General features: G+C 42.3%; 2 protein-coding genes across 5 annotated transcripts in view; both read left to right on the top strand.

Moving 5' to 3' along the window:
• The first annotated feature begins 547 nt into the window (after window positions 1-547).
• Window positions 548-6,994, top strand: CD59 (CD59 molecule (CD59 blood group)). Its single transcript, XM_039553093.1, has 4 exons — window positions 548-799; window positions 2,985-3,057; window positions 3,755-3,856; window positions 5,369-6,994. The coding sequence occupies exons 1-4, from the start codon at window positions 563-565 to the stop codon at window positions 5,560-5,562; spliced, it is 606 nt and encodes a 201-aa protein (XP_039409027.1). The 5' UTR covers window positions 548-562; the 3' UTR covers window positions 5,563-6,994.
• Window positions 6,995-11,036: 4,042 nt separating this feature from the next.
• The window catches only part of LOC104697611 (golgin subfamily B member 1), a 34,261-nt gene continuing 21,051 nt past the window's right edge, over window positions 11,037-24,246 (top strand). For 2 of the 4 annotated variants that reach the window (XM_039552554.1, XM_039552552.1), the window contains exons 1-15: window positions 11,037-11,087; window positions 13,441-13,498; window positions 14,157-14,300; window positions 14,997-15,143; window positions 16,227-16,349; window positions 16,934-17,101; window positions 17,336-17,521; window positions 17,822-17,944; window positions 18,088-18,201; window positions 18,295-18,616; window positions 18,970-19,079; window positions 19,416-19,533; window positions 19,627-19,718; window positions 20,193-20,344; window positions 23,777-23,930. In XM_039552554.1, coding sequence (XP_039408488.1) covers window positions 13,454-13,498; window positions 14,157-14,300; window positions 14,997-15,143; window positions 16,227-16,349; window positions 16,934-17,101; window positions 17,336-17,521; window positions 17,822-17,944; window positions 18,088-18,201; window positions 18,295-18,616; window positions 18,970-19,079; window positions 19,416-19,533; window positions 19,627-19,718; window positions 20,193-20,344; window positions 23,777-23,930 — 1,998 coding nt within the window. In that variant the 5' untranslated portion in view covers window positions 11,037-11,087; window positions 13,441-13,453. The remainder of the gene's footprint in view (window positions 11,088-13,440; window positions 13,499-14,156; window positions 14,301-14,996; window positions 15,144-16,226; window positions 16,350-16,933; window positions 17,102-17,335; window positions 17,522-17,821; window positions 17,945-18,087; window positions 18,202-18,294; window positions 18,617-18,969; window positions 19,080-19,415; window positions 19,534-19,626; window positions 19,719-20,192; window positions 20,345-23,776; window positions 23,931-24,246) is intronic. The other 2 variants (XM_039552553.1, XM_039552555.1) reach the window with 2 other exon arrangements.

Below are 24,246 nucleotides of genomic sequence, written 5' to 3'. Positions count from 1 at the left end.
ATCTAAGTATTAGTAAAATACTTTTGGGGTCCTCATTTCTATTGCTGTTCAATGTTTTCCTGGGTTGTGAATGTTTAAATCTACATTCAGGTACCTCTGGAGGAAACGACCACTTGCCATTCCTGGTTGTTCCTTTGTGTGTTCTAAAACTCTTCACTGCTTTCTGTAATCTATTAATTCATACCATGAGGTATCTCTCTCTGGGGAGACCGTAGAGCCCCTTCCAGTACCTAAAGGGCCTCCAAGAGAAGTGGAGAAGGACCTTGGATAAGGGCCTGGCATGACAGGACAAAGAGGAATGGATTTAAAATGACAGGGGCTAAGTTTAGATGGAATATTAGGAAGAAATTATTTATCAGAGCAGGGTGAGGCCCTGGCACGGGTTTCCCAGAGAAGGTGTGACTGCCCCATGCCCTTAGTGTTCAAGGCCAAGTTTAGTGGGGCGTGGAGCAACCTGGTTTAGTGGAAGGTCCATGGTAAGAACTCTCGTTCCTGAAGTTCCCTTCCAACCGCAGCCATCCCAGGATTTAACCAAAGTGGCGATGGCCACAGGCATGCCCACATGACGCGTGAGGGAGGGGGGCACACGCGTTCCCTGGAAGCTCCCCGGCCTGTGGGAGCAGGGAGCGCGCAGCAACCTCCGGCCGCCCGGCCTGAGGGAGCGCTTCGCCCGCCAGCGGCTCCCGTCAGCGGCTCGGCCGCCGCCCCGCCCCGGAGGCGGCACCGCCGGGACAGGAGGCACGGGCGAATTAGCGGCGCAGCCCTGCTCCCCGCACACGCCAGGATTTACCCGGGGAAGGTGAGCGGGACATGCCCGGAGCAGCGGCGGCAGCGGCGGGAGCCCGGCGAAGCCAAGCGGTGGCCGCGGGGGGAGCGCGCAGGTCCCCGCCGTGGGGGAAAGAAGGAGGCAGAAAGCGGGGAGAAAGGCGGCTTTTCCCGGGAGCTGCGGGGAGCCGGGGGGAGGGTTTGGGTGGGATTGTGTGCTTGGCCCGGGGCAGGTGTGCTCTGGCCGTGGCCGTGCCCTGAGTCACGGCGGCCGCACCGCAGTGCGCTGCGCTGCGCGGGGCCGAGGGCCGGAGCGGCCGCGCACGGCGCTGGAGCGGGGCCAGCAGGCGCCGGCACCTGCCCCGCCGTGTGCGGGCACGGGAGACGGGGAGCTGCTCCCCGCGGGAGGCGGCTCCTGCTCCCCTTCCCCCCGTCCTTTCCCCCCGTGCTGTCATTTACGATGACAGCAGGAGCAGGTCCTGTCCCCTTGCCTTCTCCCAGGTGGGACTGCAGAGAAATTCTGTTTCACAAGCAGGCACTGAGCCTTCCGTGCTGTTGCAGTTCCTGTATCTTGTCCTTGAGATGGGTCGGACGTTTGACTTATAAGGCTAATTTAGAAAATTCAGCTTAGGAGATGTTTTCTGTTTTCATTTCTTTTAAGCTGCGTTGTGAATTGCTGTTCATGTATGTATTCATTGTTTTCCAAAGGCCAGAATTTCCTGATGCCTCTCACAGAAACAATTACTCATTTTCATGAAAATAGATGCACTGAATTGCTACTGTTTGGCTGGCTCTGATGATTTTTATTCATCTGCCTGACATTTATGCTGGTCATGACTTGGTGTTGCTAAAAGGCAAAGCTGTTTTCGTCTGCTGACACATGGGTGACTGAGGACTCCCGGAAGATGGAGAGATTCCCAGGGTGGTTCTCTTTGCTGTCCAGAAGGGCTCTTGCTGTAACCACCAGATTTAACAGCACTCCTGCAGATCCATGTCACTGTGGGACGAGCCTCTGGCCTTGAAAAGCTTCTTGCAAAGTTGTTTACCACAGACAATCAGCTAATCTTGCACATTATGGGTTTGTTATTTATTGTTTCCCTCTGCTCAACAGTAAGTCATACCGAAAGGAGAAAAAAAAGAAAGTGGGTTGGTTTTTTTCATCATTGGGTGGGGTTTCTTTAGGTTCTTTTGGATAGATTTGGTTTTTTTGTTAGGTGAGGTTTGGGTTTTTTTGTCAGTAGAAAAATTAACTAGACTTAAGGTTGAGAAGCATTTAAGTACTTTTTTTGCTGTGAACCCATCTTTTCAAGTCCTCAGTCAGTGTCCTGGGAGGAAAAAGCTCCATCCTAACATGGTTAAGGCATGCTATGCTAAAATCTTTCACTACACTTTTATCAGATGAAAAACTTGTTATCTGAATACCTTTAATATTTTGGAACTTTCAGTGCCACTTGGGCTTTAAAGACAAACATAAATCATGCCCTCCTAGCACAAGTATGGTCCTTCTCTCCCTGCTGTGTCTGCTTGATGCCTCCTCAGAATATCCTACTCTGCAATAGCAAAGATTTTTCAGTAGGAGCTGTGATTGTAGTTCAGTGTGCAGAAATCTGTCTGAGAACTCCTGCTTTGGAGAGCTGCCTGTGTTAAAAAAAATTCCTGACCTTCCCATCGCACTGCTGCCTACGGATTGCAGCAGCCATGGAGACCTGAGCCACTGCTGCAGGCACTTGGTGAGTTATTGCCTGTGTCAGTCCCTCAGTGAGAGGGAGAAATTTTGGGAGAGGAGAGGCAAAAGCTCCTGTAGAGCAGCCAAACCTCTTGCAACCCCATGAGAGAGGAGAAAGGAGAGCAGTCTGGCTCCAGGGTTACTGGGGAATTGCTGAAAGAGAAAAAGCATTTGAGACCTTTCTCTTTGCTAGGTGCATTTGTGGCTGTGAGAAATTGGGAGGCCTGTTGAATGGTGTAATCAGAGAGGAGAGAGGAGACTCATCTGAGCCTGTCAGGGCTCAAATACCAGTTCTGAGAATAAAAATCCTGTTCTCAGAATAAAAATCCTCCCTTGGAAAGTGCTGTTACTTTTCCCTCTTGTGTTTCCCTGTTTTTCCTGGCCAGTGCTTTCAGTTTTATGCTGAAACAAGTCTTGAAACCTCAGTTCATCACCGGGCACTTTGCTTTTAAATAGAATAAACTTGTAATCTCTCTTTCTGCCCTCAAATTAGGGAAGAAGCATGACCAAGATGAACTACATCCTGCTGACTGCCTGCATTGTTCTGGTTGCTTTTTGTGGCTCTGGTGAGTAGAAGAGAGGGACTTCGTGGTTTAATGTTATGACAGGGGCTGAGAAAATCATGGAAAGAAATGCCAGAGGGAGGAAAAACAGTGAGAAAGGCCTGGATTATTCAATACCATTGTGGGGAATGTCAGTAACCATCAAAGCAGGGCTCAGTTTCTGTTCTGACTGTCTTGGGTCAGGAGAGAGAGTTGGGGACAGGATGTGGTGCTGCTTAACACAGTAAAAAACGGGTGTTTTGCTGCTAGAAAATGGGATTTCTCTTGTGTGAATTGGAAACCAGTAGAATGAGAGGGAAAGGAGATGGAATTTAAAAAAAAAGGATGGACTAAAACTCAGCAGCAAGTGTCTGTCATTGCCTGGAACAGGCAGTCTTCAAGAGCAGATAAAAGGAGCAAACATTTAATATCTTGTTCTGCAGGCACATAATGGTGTTTTTAAAAAAGTGACGTAAATACATGCTTCAAGATGTGCCTTTCAAAATTGCCAGCCTCAATTGGTATCCTGACATAAGCTTGTCAGTTTTAACTGAAGTCTGGAGTTTAACAATTTTAGCTGAAGCCTTGATCTTAATCACCGGGCATCTGTTTTGTGACAATTAGATGCAGATAGTGGTTCTTCTTTTTTTGTTTTTTTTCTTTTCCTTTTAATAAACTCAGTAGTTTATTATTCAGTAAAGAGAAACCCTTGTTGTCTTAGGTTATACCTTAAGATGTTACCACTGTGACAACAGCCCTTCCGTGTGCAGGACCAACAGCACCTGCTTAACGACTGAGGACACCTGCTTGCAGATTAAATTTGGTATGTACAGTGTCCCACAGACCTAAAATAAACCCACTTGGATCAGTTTTCATTGCCTGGACACCTCTAATCTGGCCCTAGCGTGCATTTCTCAGCCTCACCCAAAAGGAGCTTGCAAATACTTCTGAAGGTCATGCTTATATCCAAGCAATAATGGGATGATTTAGATAGGTGAGTTGTAGTTGTACAAGCATGTACATAGATACCTTTATATCCAGATTGGAAAAAATACACTAACAAATAAACAAGCAAACAAACAAAAATCTACCCAAAGGAGCTGGAAAAAAATAAAGACAGCGTTGACTTTAAAATACAATTTGTTTCTCTTTAAAAACAGATAAAGGATGTGTAGCCCACAAAATAAACCTGCAGGTGAAGGGCTCAGTCATTTCTGAATTCACACTATTAAAATAAATTCTCTTTTCCTGAGGGTGAAGTGATCTGTGTTTTAGGAGGGACATCTTCAACTAGATGAGGTTGCTCAGAGTCTGGCCTTGAATGTTTCCAGGGATGGGGCATCCAGCATCCCCCTGGACAAACTGTGCCAGTGTTTTTCCACCCTTATCTGCTCTTCAGGCTCTGTCTTCTGCACATTCTTCACTGAAAGCCTTGTCAAGTGCTGGCTCAGGCTGCTTAGGGCAGTGCTGGAGTCCCCATCTCTGGAGGGATTTAAAAGCTGTGTGGATGTGGCACCTGGGGATATGGGTTAGTGGAGGGCTTGGCAGTGCTGGGTTAAAGGTTGGACCTGGTGATCTCAGGAGGTCTTTTTCAGCCTAAATGATTCTGTGAGTGCAGGCTGAGCTGGCTGGGGATGCCAGGTATCACTCAAGCTCCTCCCCGTATCTCCCAGTGGGTCATTTGGACTGAGTTGGGTACACGCTCCTGAATTCCTAGTGAAAGCAAATTTGGAAACTTCTAAACACTTGTACTTAAAAAGCAAGTACATGGCTGTGGCAAAACCAGAACTATAGGGCTGATGCTGGGGGCACAAATGGCCCATGAACTACAGGACACAAGACTTACCAAAAAGTGTCCCTTCTGGGGAGGGTGAGAGGCCGAGCCCAGTGATCTGTCCCTGAAAGTTTGTGTCGCGTTCTCATTGCCACTTTGATACAAAACTGGGGGTATGTTTTCTACCTTATTAGCCACTCCTGTGCAGCATGCTGTGGGTGGGACTGTGGTCAGACCTTCCACTCTTTGTGTACAGAGTATTTCTTGGTAGGAGGTTTGTGCTGGGTTTGTACAACACATTTCTGGGTGTGGGGTCAAAGAACCAGACCACGAGGCTTCTGCCTCCCCCCACTGCCCCCCGATGCCATGGCAACACAGACCACAAGGCCTCCATCCAATTTCTGTGTTTACACCATGGGCCCTGTCACAGATGGAGCTTTGCCTTCTCCTCACTGTTTTATTCTTCTAACAGTGGCAGTCCAAGCAGTGCTTCTCTTTCCGTACCAAAAATGGTGTTCTTGTCAATACTCTCTTAATATGTTTAATTTTTTTGTTCCATAGGTAAATTGAGAACTTTCTCCTGCTGGAAGGCATCCCAGTGCAGTGTGAATGAAATCGCTGATTTCTTCCAGTTGGATAATTTTGAATTCTTTTGTTGCCAACACGACCTGTGCAATGAGAGTGCAATTACTGGGGTTAACAAAGCAGCCTTCAGTATTGCTTCTGTAATGGCCATGTTATGGATGCTCCTGTAACAATCCTCATTTGTAAGCTGTCCTTTCAAGATGAAATTACACAAAACCATTAACTCTTTTCTATATTGCATATTTTCAGCTCCTGTCCGTAGGCAGAAACATTCCCTTGTAATTTTGTTTCCCAAGGTTCTGTCCGATAAATCACTGTCTCCATCCATGGGAAGGAGATGTGCATTGTTATCAGTTATTGGGTGTTTTGATCTGTCCCCATGTTCATGGGGAAGATAAGTTCTTGTGAAGTCATGTTATCTTGTGGAGAACCTGGGCAAACTCCAGTGGGTGATGTGAAGGAGAAGGAACACTACAGCCTTTCTGCTGGAAACTGTCATTTTTTTACCGTCCCATAAACTCTCATTATTTTTGATTGGCATTTCTGTGGGTTTTAATTTGTTTTGCTTTGAATCCTCCTTGTCACAGACCAAGCAGTGGATTTGCCCTCAACACAAGACGTGTTGGATCATAAGTGCACTTTGCTGCAGTCTTTGTGATGAATATTGAAATATTCAGTTTCAAGTCGTGTAAACGCTTTGTTCCCATCACTGTACCTTTTTTTTTTTACAAGCCAATGATATAACCTTGTCAAGTGCTGTTATTTTGGGAGAAAGCATCTACATTTCTTAAACCAAAACCAAAATACTGCTATAAGTGAGAAACACTTTTCCTTCTTTTTTTTTTTATATATATATATTTCTGTGAGCATGTAGACAACCTGTGATAGCTTCTTTTTTTATTTTCCTCATACATTATCCATGCCTAGGATTTTAAGTGAGCATGTGCTTTGCACTGAGTATTTATTGGTATACTGAAAATCGATTATAAAATGCTAAGGAGTTGAAATGGCACATGTAGGTTACTTCCCCATCTAGTTAGCTTTTGGGTTTTGTTGAAAACAGTGACGTGTAAACTTAACCCTTCAAGCTTCCACCTAGGAGTATTAAAATCTTGCAGAACTTTCTTTCCATAAATGCCAATGCACAGTATAGGTGTGTATTTATATAGCATGAACAAAACCTGCTCAGTCTGTAGGTGTGAGAGGTCTGGAGCTCAAATACTGAAACACTTACGTTGCTCTGCTCCGTGGTGGGAGTCAGGCCTTGGGACGTCTCTGGTACATGGGGACCCTCTCAGTCAGGCAGGATGCCAAATCCTCTTTCTCTTCTGGAGCTGCTGGCATATCCCTGCCAGAGTTGTGTCCACTGCCAATGGGATATCCTCTTCCTGAGGACCCTCGTGACACCAGTGAGACCAGTGAGACCAGTGACACCAGTCCACCAGTCACAACAAGGGTGGTGTTCTGAATCCCTGATGTATTCCATAGTGTACCTTTTGGTTGAGCTTATTGTAGCTATGAAAGTGTCCTGGGATCTCTCCCATCACTCAAAGTATGGAAGTTGTCCTGTCTTTGATTAATAAAAATGTCAAAAAAGAAAAACGTGGTGCATGTGGTGATTTATTGGTATTTACAGCTGGATGGAACTCCAGTTGTTTCCATGGGAGGTGCATCCATGCTTCCCATCCAGAGACTCAGCAAGTTCCAAGTAGAGTTCTTTCATATTTTTCCCACCTGATTAAAAACAGACACTGGAAGACAGTAATTTCTGCACAATGACTTTTTCCACTGCTGCAGCATCATTTGTCAAACTCAGGCTCATTTCAGGTGAAGAAGTATTAAAGCACTGACTCAATATAAATTGGGGGAAGGTTTGTTAACACAGAGGTATCTTTTGTTGGACAAGATGATAGATTCCTTGTGCTTAAATCATCCTGATGGCAGCATTTTTTCTCTATTATGTTGTCAATGTCTCTTTTTTGATGGTGGCACTTTTAAACTTGTTTTATTGCTGTATGCTTGCATATATAAAATATTCTCCTTTTTTGATATGTGCAAAAAGGAGCTCTGTATTTCGTGTGTCTAATCTTCAAGCAATCATTTTTACTATTTCTTTTTTGATAGCCTTGAACACTTTGTCTCATTTATCATACTTTTTTGTTTCTCTTCTAGAAGCAGCCTAAGCAACAAGTCCTTGTGTTTTAAATGTGTTACTTTCTTTTTGTAAAGATCAACCAGAACATGGTTTAATTGCTGTAAGGTTTGCATTTTCTGAGTCTGGCTGTGCTGACTGCTGAGCCCTCTCCTGCGGATTGTTGGAACAGTGACTGCTCCTTGAGTTTTGGCACTTCTCCCCCTGCTGCTGCTGTGTTGTGCCCAGATTTGCTCAAAGAGGACCAGTAAAACCAAGAGAGCCATTAAAACCTTGGCTCAAATATTGAAGTATTAAAATCCGTTCAACTCTGAGTCCACCAGGACCCCCAAGTCCTCTGCAAAGCTGTTTTCCCCCTGGTCAGCCTCCAGCCTGTGCTGGTGCCTGGGGTGATTCCCAGCCTTTGGGGTGGGTGTCACAAAGTGGTGCCTGAAACGCGGGGACTCCTACCTTTCGGCCACCCTCCGTGAGAATATCAGCCAGATACTTTGTGTGGTTCAGCTGTGTCGTGTCAGAGCCAGGAGAATGCAAGATAAACTCGGGGCGAGCGGCTGTGCCGCTGTGCAAAGCTGTCTGTTGCCCTCTGCAGTGAGTGCTGGGTAACTTGTCGCTGTTGCCGGCGTTGTTTTGGTTTTATTTTGTAATTATCCGAGTGGTTTGCTCTGTTCTGAATTAGTGGCACGACTAAAACCTCATCCTTTGAGTGTGCTTTTTATGCCAATACATATCATTTACGTACTAAAGGCCGTCTGATCCTCCAAGAATATTCTTCCCTACATGTACTTCACAGTTCTCTCATAACCAGCAGTCTCTTTTTTGGGGGTGGGACACAAGTTATATAGGAACAAGAAGGACAAGGTAACAAATGGAAGCTGCAGCAACAGCAGGAATTCATTCTTGTGATCTCTTTTTACAATCAATTCCTCCTCCAAGTCCTCATGGTGATGACCAGGTGTCCTTTGACTTGAACTTGGGCATGGAGAGACCCTGGATGCCTCCTGGTACTGGTAGGAAAGGGGCTGATATACCTGGTTGAGAGGAATTTGGCTTTATCCTGCGTGAAATCCTTCTCTAGTTTTACCATCCCTCATCAAAGATGAGGTGGGATGTCTCTGTGTTATTTCAGGATGCAGGAAATTGTGAAAGGAAGCAGATGCACAGGGAAAAGCAGACAGGCAGAGCAAGCAATTTCCTCCCACTGCTTTTTGGTGTGAGAGGAATGAAGACGCTGACCAGTGAGCAGCTTTATTTTGTGAAAAGGAGTTGCTAAAATAATAGAACAATCCCAGCAGAGAGCTGCACGTTAAGTAACTCACTGCTGCACTAACTGGGGCATCTGGATACTGCTGTTATACAAATATTTAATGCATTTAACAACAGCAGCATTCCTCCAGCTGGAAGAGAGTTTAATGTGTCTGAAGCTCTGTGTGTCTCCAGGGGCTTGGATCTCACTGGTAAATACAGTCAGTCCTAAGCTGGCATCACAGCAGGGGAGTTTGGCTATGCCTAAACATCCAAGAAAGCGTTGTTTGTGAGATCCCCACGTTTATTGAAGCAGAAACGAGCACACTGCACTTTCTGCCTCCACACAAGGTGAATATTGCAGGACAGGATATAACAGGATATATGCAAGGTGAACGTAACACGACAATGCTAACACCATTCCACATTTTAGAGAGGGAGAAGGGAGCAGCTGATTGGCTGTGAGATCCCCAAAAGAAGTACGTTGTCATCTCCACTCCTGTCTTTCCAAGAATAGTTTATACATTGGGATAAAATGAAGACCTGCTGGTGATAATAATTTTATGGGTGTGACAACTTACAGCATAGGGAAAACCGTCCTGGAGCCTAGGAAAAGGTAAATTGAAAATGCTTTTGGTTTCTTCCTCCGAAGTAGAAGGAATTTTAAAAAAGTGTTTGAAGCAAAGTTCCCATCCAAAATAATGAAATCTCTCCATGTCATCCAGTGTTGGTTCTATTTAAGGGATAAGGAGTCTTGAGTGGATTTTAGATGCTTCTGAATCCATACCATGGCACCTTGTGAGTCCAATTTAAACCAGCCCCTTACACCATTTTGGTGGATGAGACTGAAGCATGTGCATCCCCGTGTTCTCCTCTCTCACAGATATTCGGAGACGCTGCTGTGGGGCAGGTTTGGAGAAAAGCTATGGAGACACTGCAGGATGGGGATAAAGTCACAAAGGTTACAGGTTGAGTAGATGGATATGGTGAGATTCACTATGGAATTTGTTCTGGAGACTGCTGCAAACCACAGAAACCTTATTCTCCAGAGGATTCTCCAAGGAACGCTCTGCGCCTCATTCAAGCCCACGATGCTGGAGTTCATTCCACACTCAGATTCCTATTTCCAGAGATGCTAAAGTCTTCCAGGGAACTTCAGGTATCCATCACCATCAGCTGTCATGGTTACTAAGTGGTCAAGGCTTGGGTGAGAACATGCACAGCTCGGTGTCATCGTTTAGCTCGCATCAGAAATGAACGACGATAAGAGGGCTGCACCAGGAAAAGATTAAAGTGATTAAAACGACGGCTACATCTTGAAATCTAATGACTTTAGAAGTCTGATGGGTTTCTTCCTTCCTGCTCCCAGTCATGGTTATGCTGTAGGCTCCTGTGAATCGAGGTATATTCTCTGTTCCGTGGGATAAAGTGATGCTTGTCTGGGGAATGGTGGGGCTGTAGGCCAGAATCCAGTGCCAGGTATCTCTAGAAAGCTGCAGTTTGCACACAGATAAAATGACTATCTAAAAGATTACAGAAGGCAAAATAAGAAAGCTGCTGCTGTCAGATATGAGGCACATCTTCCTTTTGTACTTGTGTGTTTTACCCCATAGCAAGCTGGAGGTGGTTTTCTTTTTTTCTGCTTAGAAAAAGGATTTTCAATTCACTTCTCTCCCTGAAAGATCAATGTAACTATTGCTGTGAAAATTCCCTTTCCTAATAATACTGCAGCCAGTTTTTCTAGTATGGAAGTGTTTTTATTAGTAAATATCTCTCAGTTACATTATACATTGCAATGTACTGAGGTGGTGGAATTTTACTGGAGACTTTGGCATTGCTCATGTGTAACTATAACAAACTGAAGGAGAGTCTAACCTGGAACGAACGGCTTTGCTTTGGGGTAATGACTTTAAATTGAAGGAGAATGAATTTAGAGTCGGTATTAGGAAGAAATTCTCTCCTGTGAGGGCGGTGGTGAGGCACTGGCACAGGTGAGCAGTTAATAAATACGTCGTAATGTGTAGGGAGACATATGTCTGGCTTGGAGGTCCCTGCTCCCCCACAGAAAAATGGGAAAAATATTGAGGAACACCGGGAGATCAACAGGCCCCCGCGCCAGAGCGCCGTGTGGGAGGCGGGCGGTCCTCCGCGCCGCCAGGGGCGCTGCGGCGGGGGCGGAGCCGCTCCCGGCGGGCGCGGCCGAGGCTGCGGGGCCGCAGAGGCGGCGGCGACGGGGCCGCGTCGGGGCTGAGGGGGCTCGGCGGGCTCGGGGGCCGCGGCCGCCCCTCCGCCGCCCCGCAGGTGAGTGCAGACATCGCAGCCGCGGCAAAAGCCGTGCCCTCCGCCGTCAGGCCCGCCCGGGCGTCGGCCGGTGCGAGCCCGCCCCGCGGAGCCCCTGAGCGGCGGAGGTGGGGGGGTCGTGCACGCCCATTGCCAGGCGCCGATGGAGCCGGGCAGGAGGGGCTGGAAATGAGGGAGAGGGTGGAAATGAATCCCTGGAGTTCTGTACGCCCCACGCGCACCTGCGCTGCTCTGATCTGCTGTTTCGCTACTGGGTCACTCTTACAAAGTAGTGCTTTCCTTGGGTGTTATAGATATATTTATTATGGAAAATAAGTAATAATTCATGTTAATATTTAAATGTGGTCAGTGTGACTAAGAGGTCGTGCTTATAACAGGTCCAGGTAATAGCTATATAAATCTTCCATTATATTTTTACAGAGTGTTTGGTTTGGTTAATACTGCTTCAGTTTGTGCTGTGTGTTGTATGTTCATGCAGATTTTGGCCAAAATTTTGTCCAGGAGCTTCTAGTTCATATATGGCACAGATCTTTTGAAAGCAAATTTAGGTTGTTCAGCAGAAGAACCAACATCTTGGTGGGTAAAAGCAAAAGTGTGCTCATACAAGGAGACAATAATTAAATAAAAATGGATTTTTTTTTAGTGGGTGTGTTTCCAACACTGAATTGTTTCAGGAAATGGGTTTAAAATAATATTAGGCTTAGCTGGGTTTTTACACGGTTTGTTTGTCTGCTGTAGTCCTGTGGCACAGAGGAGGGAGGGGACTGCCATCACCTTCCTCAGTACTGAGAGTTGGAATGAGCTGCTGCCCAAATCTGTCATGTGCCCCTTGAGCCGGGCCCTGTGGTCTGACTCAGGGCACTGAGGAGGCTGGAAAGTGCCCAGATGAATAATCCATGATTAGGTTTTTTTTAGCTTGATTTGGCTGCAGCTGGTAGGGGATGAGTTAGGAAGGCAAAGCTGCCACTTTTCTTTTTCTAACATCCTGTTGTGATAAGAGCTGGAAGCTCAGTTGTACTTTGAGCATCGGAGGAAGATGTTTTATAAAATGAAGTGGTGTCTGTTGTGTTTTGTGGAAGATAAAGAGTTGAGAGGTTCCAGCTTTAGTTAAAGACTGCAGCTTTAACTTGCTGTCTGTACCTCAGGAAAAAAAAAAGCAAAAACCGTCCTTGGTTGATTTCATCCTGGGTAGGAAAAGCCTGATCAGTTTTGTTTCCCGGCTTGGTTTGGAAAACTCCTCAGAGTTCCAAAAACACCAGGAAGGGAGCGGTTGAGGTATTCAGGTAGGAATGCTGGCAGGTGAGACAAGCAAAATGATTCCATCAGTCAGAGCTGGAGGTGAGCTGAAATATTTACAAGTGAAATACAAATGCACCGCGGAGTTCCATCTAGTGAGTCATTCTGTCCTCTTGGTGCCTGGGTAACCCTTTCATGTGTCTGGAAGTGAGCTTTTCACCAGGAGCAGGTTTGATGTTACAGGTCTGGAGTAGTTATGAGAGGAGGGTTTTACTTACAGGTTCTGTAATTCCCACGCCCATGGCTTGTTTGCTGATTTTAATGTTAGGAGAGATCCTCAGGAAGATCCAGTCTGGCCTTGTAGGTAATGTGGGCCATAGGTTGCAGTCTGTGACTCTTGGGTTTAGCTTCGAAGTGATGAACAGCTTTGAAAGCAGCCTCTGCTATCAGACTGCATTCTTTTGAAGAGAAGCTGTGTGCTGATGCTTACTATAAACTGCTTTCCAAACTCAGGCCTGGTCCGTGAATGCCTCGTTCAGGAGTCTGTAATACAGAGTGGAAAGGACACATGATTTTCCTCTGGGCGTTGCTAGTGGAGAGTGACAATTACTGAGCAGGTGCAGTGCTGGTTGTACTTCTCAGATATGCAGCAGTCGCAGCAATTAAAGCAGTTCGATGTCATTTAATGGTTTTAGCCTTAGTGTGTGATTTTCTAGAAATCTGCATCGATGTAATCCCTGTTTTCCTGCAGTGACAGGCAGTGGTTAAGGTCAGGTTAAATATTAACAAACTATATGTGGTTTGTATCTTCTATTTATATGTTGGAGAAGCAGCTGTGCTGAATAGTACTCCATGGCATTTACTCTTTAAAGACTTCTCTGGATTATTTTTGGTAGTATTGGCAATTTTACTGACTGGCAGTTTTTAGAAAAGGCACGTTATGTATGTTTTGAATATAATGAGAAGTGTTACTCCTCAGCAGCTGGTGGTGTAGTGGAGATCAGAGGTGCTGTCACCCTCAAGCACTTCACAATGAGATACATAGAAGTGTGAATTAATTACAGTTATTTGAGTCCCTGATATTTACTGTGGTATTATTTCATTTATGTTTTCGTAGCCATCGTGGAACTATGTGGAAATGGGGTAGTGGAGATGATTCTCCTTCCAAAACAGCAGTAAGTACTGAATTACTATTAAATCTTTCTACTATTAGTATCTTTCATTTTTCATACACTAACCATATGTATTTGCTCTTTCATAAAGCAGTTGTTTGACTGGTTTTACCATGACAGCTTTAGGGCTCTAAAAGTCAGGTTGTGTCCTTGTTTCTTATGTCCTTGATATTTAATCTCTCAGCCTACCACAGCTGCTGTGCTTGTCCTCGCTCTTCTTATCCTGCCTTAAGGAAACATCTGTAGGAGTTACATAAGCTCCATCCCCAGTGTATCTTTGGATACACTTTAGAGTATGTTCAATATCAATATTTTATGGGTATTTATTTTATTTGGTAGCACTGCTGGCTGTCACAATACAGATCCAGTGAATGAGGAAATTCAGGTTTTGATACCTAGAATGCTTGGATGGTTTTGCTGTGTTTGAAGCCAATATTCCTAAAGCAGTTCATAAGGTTTAGCATTCCACTTGACTTGGTAAAAACAGTCTGCTTATGGGAATGTAAAATCCACGGAAGTGTTAGTATTTGCATTTGCTGACTGTTGCAGTGAAGTGAGACACCATGTGTAGGCATTTGAGGAGCAGTGCTGTGTGCCCCATTTGGCTGTTTGAAAGCACCCTGAATATCCCCAGGCTGAGTGTTCCCCTGAATATCCGCAGGCTGCAGCCTCCCGGGACGTGGGAAGCGCGGCAGTGACGGATCTGACGGAGCAGCTGACAAGCACCGAGCAGCTCCTGGCACAGCTGAAGGAGCTTGTCAGAGAGAAGGATGCTGAGCTCCGGAGCAAAGATCTTCAGTTAAAGGTACTGTGCATGTGGTCATGTCAAAACCATTGTTTAAAACCCCCCTTCAGTCATTTTTGTAACGTTTTACAAGCTATTACAGCAGCTCTAGGATGGTCACAAGCAGCTGTTCTAGGGCCTGGACAGTGCTGCTTTTTCCCAGCATGTGTTCTGTTCCAGGATTGAACTAGAAAGAATTTATATCTGATCTCCTGAAGGCTTTTAAAAAAATCATAAGGTTGATCTCTTCCTATAAGAGGCTTCTTTCTGCCCTTTTTACCTGTGGGTGTGAACAGACATGTTAAAATACTGCATATTTTAAAACTCACTGTAAATCAAGTTCTCTTTAAACAAAACGAAATAAGCTTTTACACAATTATGAAGGTGTCTGTCTTTTTGTATTTTTTAATAAAAAAATAAGTCATTCTCACTAAAAAATCAAGCCTAGAATTTGTATTGCTATGAAAAAAAATAGGGAAATTTATATCATAAGGCTTTAAATTCTGTACAGTAATAACCACCATATGCAGAAAGTTTATTTAAAGAAAAGAAAATTTAAATAATGAAAATGAAACATTGTAATGTCTTTTCAGGGAAGATGTTTTTTGTTAATCACTTCAGGTTACTCCCTCTCTCTTTTTTTCTTTTAATGGAAGAATCGAAGCAGGCAGTTGTCCCTGTAGCTAATTTAGTCTGTCATGACTTTGGTGTTTGTAGGAGGAGAAGGAATCTGCTGATGCCAAACTTGCCAAGCTGAAGCTGCAGAACAAAGCCAAGGTTGCATCATTAACCTCGCAGCTGGAAGAACTTAAGAAGCAGTTACCAGTGGCAGGAGGCTCAGAGGCCAAAGCAGAACCAAAAAAGGTAAGGTGTCCTCACATTTTAAAGCAGATACAATTTCTGAGGTGCTGTAGGCAGTTTTCCATGCTGGACTCAATGGGGAAATTCAGATTTTGAGTTGAGTCAGGTTAGGATTGGGGTAGACTGTGTGGGTGCTGTCAGTTCATCTGTGTTTCTATTAAATTCTTTTTTTTTTTCAATAGAAATCAGAAAATTGCACATTCCCTTCAAATTGTTTTAGTAAAAAAGTTCTCACTCCTTCATCCTAGTAGCAGCGCGAAGTTTTGACACATGTGAATTCAGGCAGATAAGGTTTGGAGAAGAAATGAAAACAAAACCTGTCTTGTTCTTTAGGATATGTAAAGCTGTCCTTATTAGCAAAATGTAAATGAAGTGTTGGAAAGTGACAGGTGTTTTACTGTTAACAAGAGAGTCTCAGATGTGTTTGTAGTAACGCAGTTGTGCAAGTATTTCTTCAGGGTAGGACTTCATACAGCTTCTAAAATAAAATAACTTTAGTGGGGCTTTAGTTTTTCAAGGGAATTTGTATTTAAAAGCTGTGCTGAAAGGAAACAGTAATTATCCATTTGTTGCAGTGCCCAGTTGTCCTCAAAAATGTGCAGTAAAAATGTATTTTTCTGATTTTTTTTTGGCTAATAAAACATGTGCTTAGCAATTGCACTTGATTTGTGATAATGGCAGATAATTTCTATAAAACAGCAATTACACCTGTGGAAATTCTGATTAAAAACATTCTTAGGAATGGTTTACTTTACATGTTTTCCCCCAATAGTCCTGTTTTCCTTGGAGTTATATGGACTACATTTGCCAGATTATGAGTTTCAATTGCTAGAGGAAGTGAATCTCCTTGCAGCACATCCAGTCCACTTTTTAGCAGGAATTATCATGAATAATTTAAATACAAAGACTTTTATAAGCTTAATACAAATTCTGTGCCATCTTCTACATGGAATATAAAATATATAAGACAACTGAAACACAATCTATGAGTAAAGTCTGCTTTTTCACCAATATTATCTGACTACGTAGAGGTACAGAATCCAGGACTTACCTGTTCATGGAATGCAAACCTCCCTGTTTTTGTAGGCATCAAAAGATGGAGACCAGGAAAATGCTGCAGCAAATCGAGGGAAAATATTAGTGCTGAGAAGGAGAATTGAAGAGCTGGAATCCCAGATCACACAGAAGAATGAAGAGTTACAGAAGAAGGTGGTGTTTTGTATGATGTGACTTTTCACCTTTGTGGTGTAGGATTGTGTTGGAATATATTTATTTAAATAGGTATTTAATTCTGTGCTGCTGAACAGCTCTTCTGGGAGTTTTGTGTGGAGGAATTGATATGTTAAGCCTCAGCAAGGGCAGTGGGAATTCTGTCATTGTGCCTTCAGTGAGCAGTGAATCCTGGATAAATGGAATAGGATACACAAAGATGAGCTCCGTGGGTCAATGTTGTATTTAAATCTTGCATTTTGAACAAAAAGACTGGTTTGCTTCAATTTTTCTCATTGAAAAAGTAGGGCATAACAGGAATAAATGTAGGCAAGGGCTGAGTTCATGTTGTGGTGTTTCGTGGACATAACTTCTCCGGGGAGGGTGGCAGGAATGGGAATGCTGCAGAATTTCAGAGGGAAAGGTCCAGTAAACAAAGATTACACTTCAAACAGAACCAGTTATACATCTGACTGTAATTTTTGGAGTACTCTAACACAGGCAGTAAGGAAATGATGCAAACTATTCTTCTGTGCTGGAGATGGAAGTACAGACCACAAACAATTTTGCCTTTTCACCTTCAGGATGCTGAGCTGGAGGCCCAGCGCAGCCGCGGGGCTGACATGGATGCCATGCTGGTGGAGAAGGAGAAGAAGCTGTCTGAAAGGGATGCTTACATCAGGGATTTGCAGGTGGCCTGTGGATCCAGTGATGCTGTCAATGAGATATTCCTGCCCAATGAAGAACTGAAGGTATATTAGCAGCTCAATTATAAAATCTCTGTGGAGTTTTCAAGGAACCCGTGAATTCTGATGTGTTGTTATGTGCTCAGCCCCTCTCTGAAACACAGTTAATTCATGTGAATAAAAATTCTTTACTATCTTAATTTATGTATATTTACTTCATTATTTTGTCCCTACCAGGGAAAGGCTTCATGATTGCCATATCATTTTTCTGCTAATTGTCTTTTGGTTTGCATTGTAAAGAAGCAGCTGGCAGCTAAAGAGTCATCACTGCAAAGCATGGAGATTCTGGTGCAGAACCTTACCAAGAAGGTGGGAGACAGTGAAGAAAAATGCAGCTTGTTCCAGGAACAGATCGAGAGTCTGAAAAATATTCAAAACAAGGAAAGAGAGCGTTTCCAAGGAAAAGAAGCTACATATATGGAAAACGTAAGTAAATGCAGGGTTCTAAAAGTTACTTCTTGTTCTTACGAAAATGGTCAGAGAGCTACAAACCATGTTGGAAGTAGAATACAGGTGTTTGAGGAGGAGACTGCTGTTCGGGCTTGATTGATAGAAACTTGCTAGGAATGAACATAACTGACTAATTAATGCATTTACTGTTACTGGAAGTAAGATTCAGGCTTAATTTGGAATCCGTTATCTTGCTGTACCTTTAATTAGACAGTTCAGTGTGGTTTTACTATAGTTTATGGACTGGTTTCGTATTTATTTTCTTTGTGCTTTTAGGTACGTATGTTTCAAAATATTATCCAGGAGAAGGAGAAGGAGCTGGAAGCACAGAGAGAAAAACATGAGCAGGAGCTTTTTAGATTAGCTGCTAAATCTGATGCGAGTGCTGACCTAGAGCAGGTACGTTGCTCTGGAAACTCAGCAGCTTGAATTGGGAATCATGTAATTACTAAACTCTGTGACACAGTTCAAATGTCTGCTTGGGAGAATAAAAATAAGTCTTCTATAGATTGCTTGATTATTTAACTTCTTATTTTTGGTAGCTGCTAAAGGCCTTGAAACAGAAGCTCCATGAAAAGGAAGAAGTCATGCTGGGAAGGACACAGGTGATTGACGTCTTGCAAAAAGAGCTGGATGCCAAGGACCAGCAACTGAAAGTAAGAAGTGCCATAATGTTTGACAGTGGTAGGAAAACCACTTTGCATTAAAATTATAAATGTTTTTTGTGCTGCTGGTTTTTTTTTTAACAGGAGATTAATGAAAACCTGAAACATCTTCTGTCTGAAAAAGAAAACCTCCAGTCTAAACTGGATGCTGAGAAACATGTAATGAGAGCCCAATTAAGAGACATGATGGAGAAACATGAGCTCGAAATGACAAAAGTTAAGGAGAAATACGATGCTGAACTGCATGAAATTCAAGAGAAACACGAAACTGAGCTGCAAGAGAAAGATCAGGCCCTGGTTCAGCTTCAGAAACAGGTGGCAGAATTGAGTGGTGGTGGACAGAGTAACTCCAAAGAAGTCAAAGATCTGGAATCTATAGCCAAAGAGAAGATGGAAGATTTGGAAGGTATCCTATCTAAACAGTTGTCACTGACAATATTAAAGGTTTCTTTGCCCCAGACTTTTTTGTATTTTGAGCCAATTTAATACCCGTTGCAGTTGGAACTACGTGAAATTTGATGGAATGTTATTGCCACACTAATTAAAGTGATCAAGTACTATAATAATGAGGGTTAGAGGATCACTAAGATAATCACATGAGCTATGAATTTCTCACTGTGTTTCTAATTCTTACGTTTTTCTGTAAATGCTGTTGTCTTGTGTAACTGTGTAACTTCCAAATGCTAAAGAAATTGAACACAAGGCTTGTATTAGTAATCTTTCCAAGGTTTTCAATAATTCCTGCTTCTTGTTTCTCAGTCCAAGTGAAATTGAAAACAGAAGAGGCCAGCAAATCTGAAGCCAAGTTTTTGAAAATGAAGGCTTGGTCCAAATCAAGAATCAAACAGCTGGAGGATGAACTGAAAAATGTATGTGTAGCTTTATGTTTAATACTCTGTGACTTTCTCCAACTGCTGTGCTTGGAGATTTGATTGGGAAAAAGTAAACTGGGGAGTAAATAGAATATTAAAATAGTTTACTTTATGAATTAATGTATGAAAATGCAATGGACATAAAGTGCTGATACAAGATGTTGTTTAAATAAAAAATAGTACAAATTTGTTAGAGATGAGCTGCTGTACTGCACTTTAAGTATTAGAAAAACAGCTATTCTAGATACTACTAAAGAATAAGAAAAAAAGGTTGCATTGACTTTGCTGGGATTTTACTGTGTTTGACACCTCCATAACTGTGTTTTCTTTCAGTTTTCCTCAAAGAACAGTGATGTATCTGCCTTAAACAATCGTGTGTCAGAATTAGAAGTGGAAAATGAGGAACTACAGTCAAAACTGCAGTCATTGCATGAAATCAGAACTCAGAATGGTAAAAGGAAGTCTTTTGCAGATGATTCGGAAGTAAAGAGACAAAAATAAATTATTTGTGTCCTCACGAACCAAATGTATTATGTTTTTGTAGAAGAACTGCTGAAAAAGCTGGAGCTCTATGAAGAGCAGCAGAGGAAGCTGCAGGCTGATCTCGACCAAGTTACAAAGAGAGCAGCTTCACAGGTTGACTTGAAAATTGGTTTGCATGACTTACTGATTAATGGTGCTAATTAGACTTTGAAAAGTGTGTCAGCTGGACTTTGGAGCTGAGAATTAATTTACTGATAGGTGGAATTGTCAGTGGCTGTTCAGTTGGAGAGCAAGATGACAGGTTTTGAATTATAAAGATTTATTTCTACCTACCGTGCACACACTTTAAATTACATTTTTCCAAGCAGTTTGCTATTTATTTAACTATGTTAAACATGAGTCATCAAAGTGTGGTTGTTATTTTGTAGACAAAGTATTTGTAATATTTTATGAAGTCGTGGGGATTGTTTTTCACATAATCTACAATATTTACAATCTGCATTTACCAATTTCATAGATTTTTATTTATGGAAAGTGGTTAATTATGATGGTTTGCCAACTTACAACGTATTTACATTTGCAGAGGGGTGTGGTAAATATATTTTAATGCAGAATTTCTCTTGTTAGGCCAGTGAATCAGGTAGTGTGGATGAATTGCAGAGTCAGCTCTTGGAATGGCAGGAAAATGTCCCAGAGTCAGAGGAGTCCCGGGACCAAGTCCGAGAAGAGAAGTCTGCCATGGCCTTGAGAATGGCTCAGATTGAGGAGGAGAGAGAAGGTGAATTGTTTCATTTCCAATACAACAATCCTGTTTTTATAGATCTGTGTGTGTCTGCTGTGCTTCAGACCGAATTGATAGCACACCACCACAACTCATTCCTGTGGTCATAAAATATGTATAGTTAGTGAAATTGCTGAAATTTGCAATTTCTGCTTTTTCCTATTCCCTCGAGTTTGTTTTTCATACATTCATCTTGTTTTATATAATTTTTATAAGTAGATGTGCTGTTCTGTTTGCCATTTGAGCTGCTGTTCTGTAAGACTGCTTGAAAGGCTTATTTCTGCATATGAAAAATGATAAAAAAGATAAAAAGCCATATTTTATCAATGATAAATGTTCCCCATTGAAATATTAAAGCTGTCTGCCTAGAGCAACTGGTGAAGGTGTGGGGGACTGTACTGTTGGTTTGAATTAGAGGAATGAAGATGGTGCTTAAGCAAAATGTACCTGACATGGAGTTTCTCTTTAGGAAATTCCTCATTAATTCTGTTTAGGGTATTTAGTGATCTGTTAGTAGGTGCCACTTGTATAAGCCAGCTGAATAATGCTAAGTGGCTTGGAGGTGGTTAAAAATACCAGATTACCTACAGAAAATAGCATTTCAAGTAATGTCAGGTTTTATAGCTTGCTAAATTATTAATTAATCAGCTGATGAGAAACTGAAGTAGCTTCTGTTAAAAGTTATAAAAGTCTGGTTAAATTTCAGATGGTTTTTGCTGCTCTTTCCATGCCATCTGGACTAAGTTGCAATTTTTGTCCCCTTAGTTAACTGTGTGAGGAATAATGGCAAATTTTAATGCACAGGACCTACCATCATAATGAATCCAGTTAGTTAATTGGAGTCTTCTCTTTTCAATCTGCGATTGAATTATTTTGCATTTCCATGATCCATTTGAAAGTTCAGTGTGTAAGCACAGAAATGTTCCAAGGATCACGTCTCTTCTTTTCAAAGGATTTATGCTTTGGGATTGAAAGGGAATAATACCCCTTCATTAAATCTACCTGTTAGCTCATCTGTGCTGGCCACTGAGCCACGTGCAATATTAATAACACTTACAAAATTTCCTCTCCCTCAGTCCAGGTTTAATTTTGCATTTTTTTCCCCTTGGGAATAGCATGACCTTTCTGTTTCTTTTTTTCCTGCCGTTCCACCTGGTGAGCCCTGAGCGTCCCTTCCCCCTCCACTCCTACCCTCCACTGCGATTTGGGCAGCCAGGGAGAACAGTTTCCCATCAGTTTTGTGCATGCAGGTTCCTGCAGCAATGGCCCCTTGGAATGTACTGTTGCCGATTTCTCCTGCTCTTGCTTCTTGTGGAGAAAATTGCCAACAGTACCTTGTAAGGTCTGCCATTGATGGTTTGTGGTTTTTAGCAATACATGTAACAAGTGCTGGGTTTTAACTTGAGTTTCTCCTGCCTTGCAATACCTGTTTCTTCTTTTATATTAATGAAATCATCTTCATTTTTCACTGTAGTAACAGCTGACTCCATATTTATGTTGTAACTTGATCTAGAGACAAATTTCTTGGCTTGCCACAGGTGGTTGTGACTAAGTAAGAATCAAATTCATTCTTAGTGCTACCTGAAATTCCGTAGTATTTAAAAAAAAATGATGTTCCATCCATTCCATAAATTGCTGAACTTTGCATGCATTAGTATTAGCTACCAATATTACTTACCAATGTAAGTAATATGTAGCATGAAGAGTGACACAAGGAAATACAGGCGCATCATAGTCAGTTTATATGCAGTGTGTATCTGGAAAAAAGGTGTCCTGGGAGATTTTTCAGGTTTTTGTGTTAGATAATTGCAAATGAAAAGCTTCCTAAGCTACTGTAAAACATTAGAAAATGTATTTATTTAGTAATTGTTATTTAAGCAATGCTCAACTTAACTAGAGGTGTTTCAACACTTGTCTGAGTGTGCTAAATCATTCTAAAGCCCCAATTTCTATAATTCCATTTTTCTTGTGACCATCGTAATTTCACTGTTTTTTTCATTATCAGATACTTAGGAGCCTGAATATATTGGGTTCCTACATGACAGTGTCAGAGAAGGGCTTAAATTTTTACCTGGAATAAATCTTATTCTTTGAACCCCTTAACTGGCAGTTCCTGTGAGCAGAGGTTTAAGACCTGTCATCAAAATTTGGCATTTATTTCACAGCCTTGAAAAAGTATGTATAATGATAAAAAAAAAAAAGTAGAATCTAGAAAATACACAAAGGTGTGTAAAACACTGATAAAATGACAGTGCAAGAAGCTAAAGTGTAATTGAAATCAGAAGTATAGTCCGGTTTATCAGTCCCACTTGAAAGGGGTCATTATTTTTTCCTTTATCTTTTTTCCCCACTAATCTTTTCTGACAAGACATTAGGTGTGTAATTTTGAAATATTATAGGAAGAATTTAAATCTAGCAGGTGCTACAGAATTGTGAGTTAAGGAAATCTGTGGTATAAGTAATCCTTGGCCAACTCAGATGAAAGCAGAGTATTCCCTGTAGGGCTGAATCTCCAGGTAGTTCCTGGTGTTGACCTCACAGATGCATCGACATCAGTTTTTTGGATTTTGTGTGCTGTGAGGACAACTGTGGATTCATGTGATTAAGCTGGAAGCCAAATTTGTAATTATCCAATTAATGTAACTCTCAATTAAAGTATGGAGCCACCTTTACTTTCCCTCCCTTTCCCTGGCTGTGCTGTTGTGTCTGCTTTGCATGGCACGTGTTGTTTCCTAATCTTTACCCCAAACGTGTCCTGTCGTATCACAAAACAGATGGGAATGCACTTCAGATGACAAATCATTTCTAACAATGAACAGGATGCACACCTAAGCACTCATATTCTCAGTTTATTCAGTGTGTGTATTTACTAGTGATTCTGTATTTGTCTTGAAAAGAATGATGTTACTAATTTATGATAAGATGGTTTGGTGCCAGTTTGCATTGTAACACGTGCTTGTGACTTCCTCAAATGATCTGGCTTGAGAGCTCGTACTAAAATTAAAGTTTTTATAAAAATGAATGTGATTGTTGAGATTAAAAAGGCATCAGCTGAAAAAGCTGTGTTTTCATCATACAAATTAGGTACATTTGAAACTAGTAAATTGAATTGAGATGTGATTTGGCATTTTAATTGATTGGCTTTTCTTCTTAGTATGGTATAACCTCACCCTTCCCACTCTCCTGTATAAAGTCTTCCTCTAGAGCTGATGAAGAAGTGAAGTTAGACTTCAGTTTCCTTCTTCTTAGTGAGATACTCAGACTTTATGCTCCACATAGCAATGTTGGAGGGAAATCACAAGGTGAATGCAGTGGATTTTAATCTTTAATCTTGTTCCTGTCAGTCATTCATAGGGACTTCACCCTGTCCCTGGTCTCTTTTCATGTAGTAGTGTCTGATGTAAATGTAAATGCTTTCCTGTGGCACAAAACTGATCGAGGATGACTGGTTCTTTCCTGGCTGCTCCGATCCAGCCATAGTCTCAGGGCAGCAGGAGCTGGAGGAGGAACTGGCCACAGTTCAAGGAATGGGCAGGCTGCAGCAGGCAAGAAGAAAAGGCAGTCAGACCAGCAGGAAGCTGCAGGTGGGTTCAAAGAGATGTGAGTTAAATTTTACCTGTCTGCTAATAAAAATATGGAAAGTACGGTTATTTGTGTGGTACTTTAGTCTTTAAAACATTAGGAGCTTAAGAACATAGACTGGAACTGAAAACATTGATAAATTTAATGATCATGTACATAGCCAGAAGATGAGAAGTTCCAATGGCATCACACCTCTCTCTTATTTCTTTCCACTGAAAAACCACAAGCTTCTCTCTGGAGTAATTCCCATGCCTGAAGCCATGTGCGTGCTTCAGATGTTAAGGCCGTTTTTGGCTTCAATAAAATCTTTACAAATCT

The sequence above is a fragment of the Corvus cornix genome, chromosome 5, assembly GCF_000738735.6.
Source record: "Corvus cornix cornix isolate S_Up_H32 chromosome 5, ASM73873v5, whole genome shotgun sequence".
NCBI classification, from domain to species: domain Eukaryota; kingdom Metazoa; phylum Chordata; class Aves; order Passeriformes; family Corvidae; genus Corvus; species Corvus cornix.
This window is presented reverse-complemented; position numbering and strand designations above follow the sequence as displayed.

Coding starts and splice junctions, on each gene's coding strand:
- CD59 (XM_039553093.1), top strand. CDS start 563: ATGACGCGTGAGGGAGGGGGGCACACGCGTTCCCTGGAAGCTCCCCGG. Junction 3,058..3,754: donor GGTTGCTTTTTGTGGCTCTG/GTGAGTAGAAGA, acceptor TTGTTGTCTTAG/GTTATACCTTAAGATGTTAC. Junction 3,857..5,368: donor CTGCTTGCAGATTAAATTTG/GTATGTACAGTG, acceptor TTTGTTCCATAG/GTAAATTGAGAACTTTCTCC.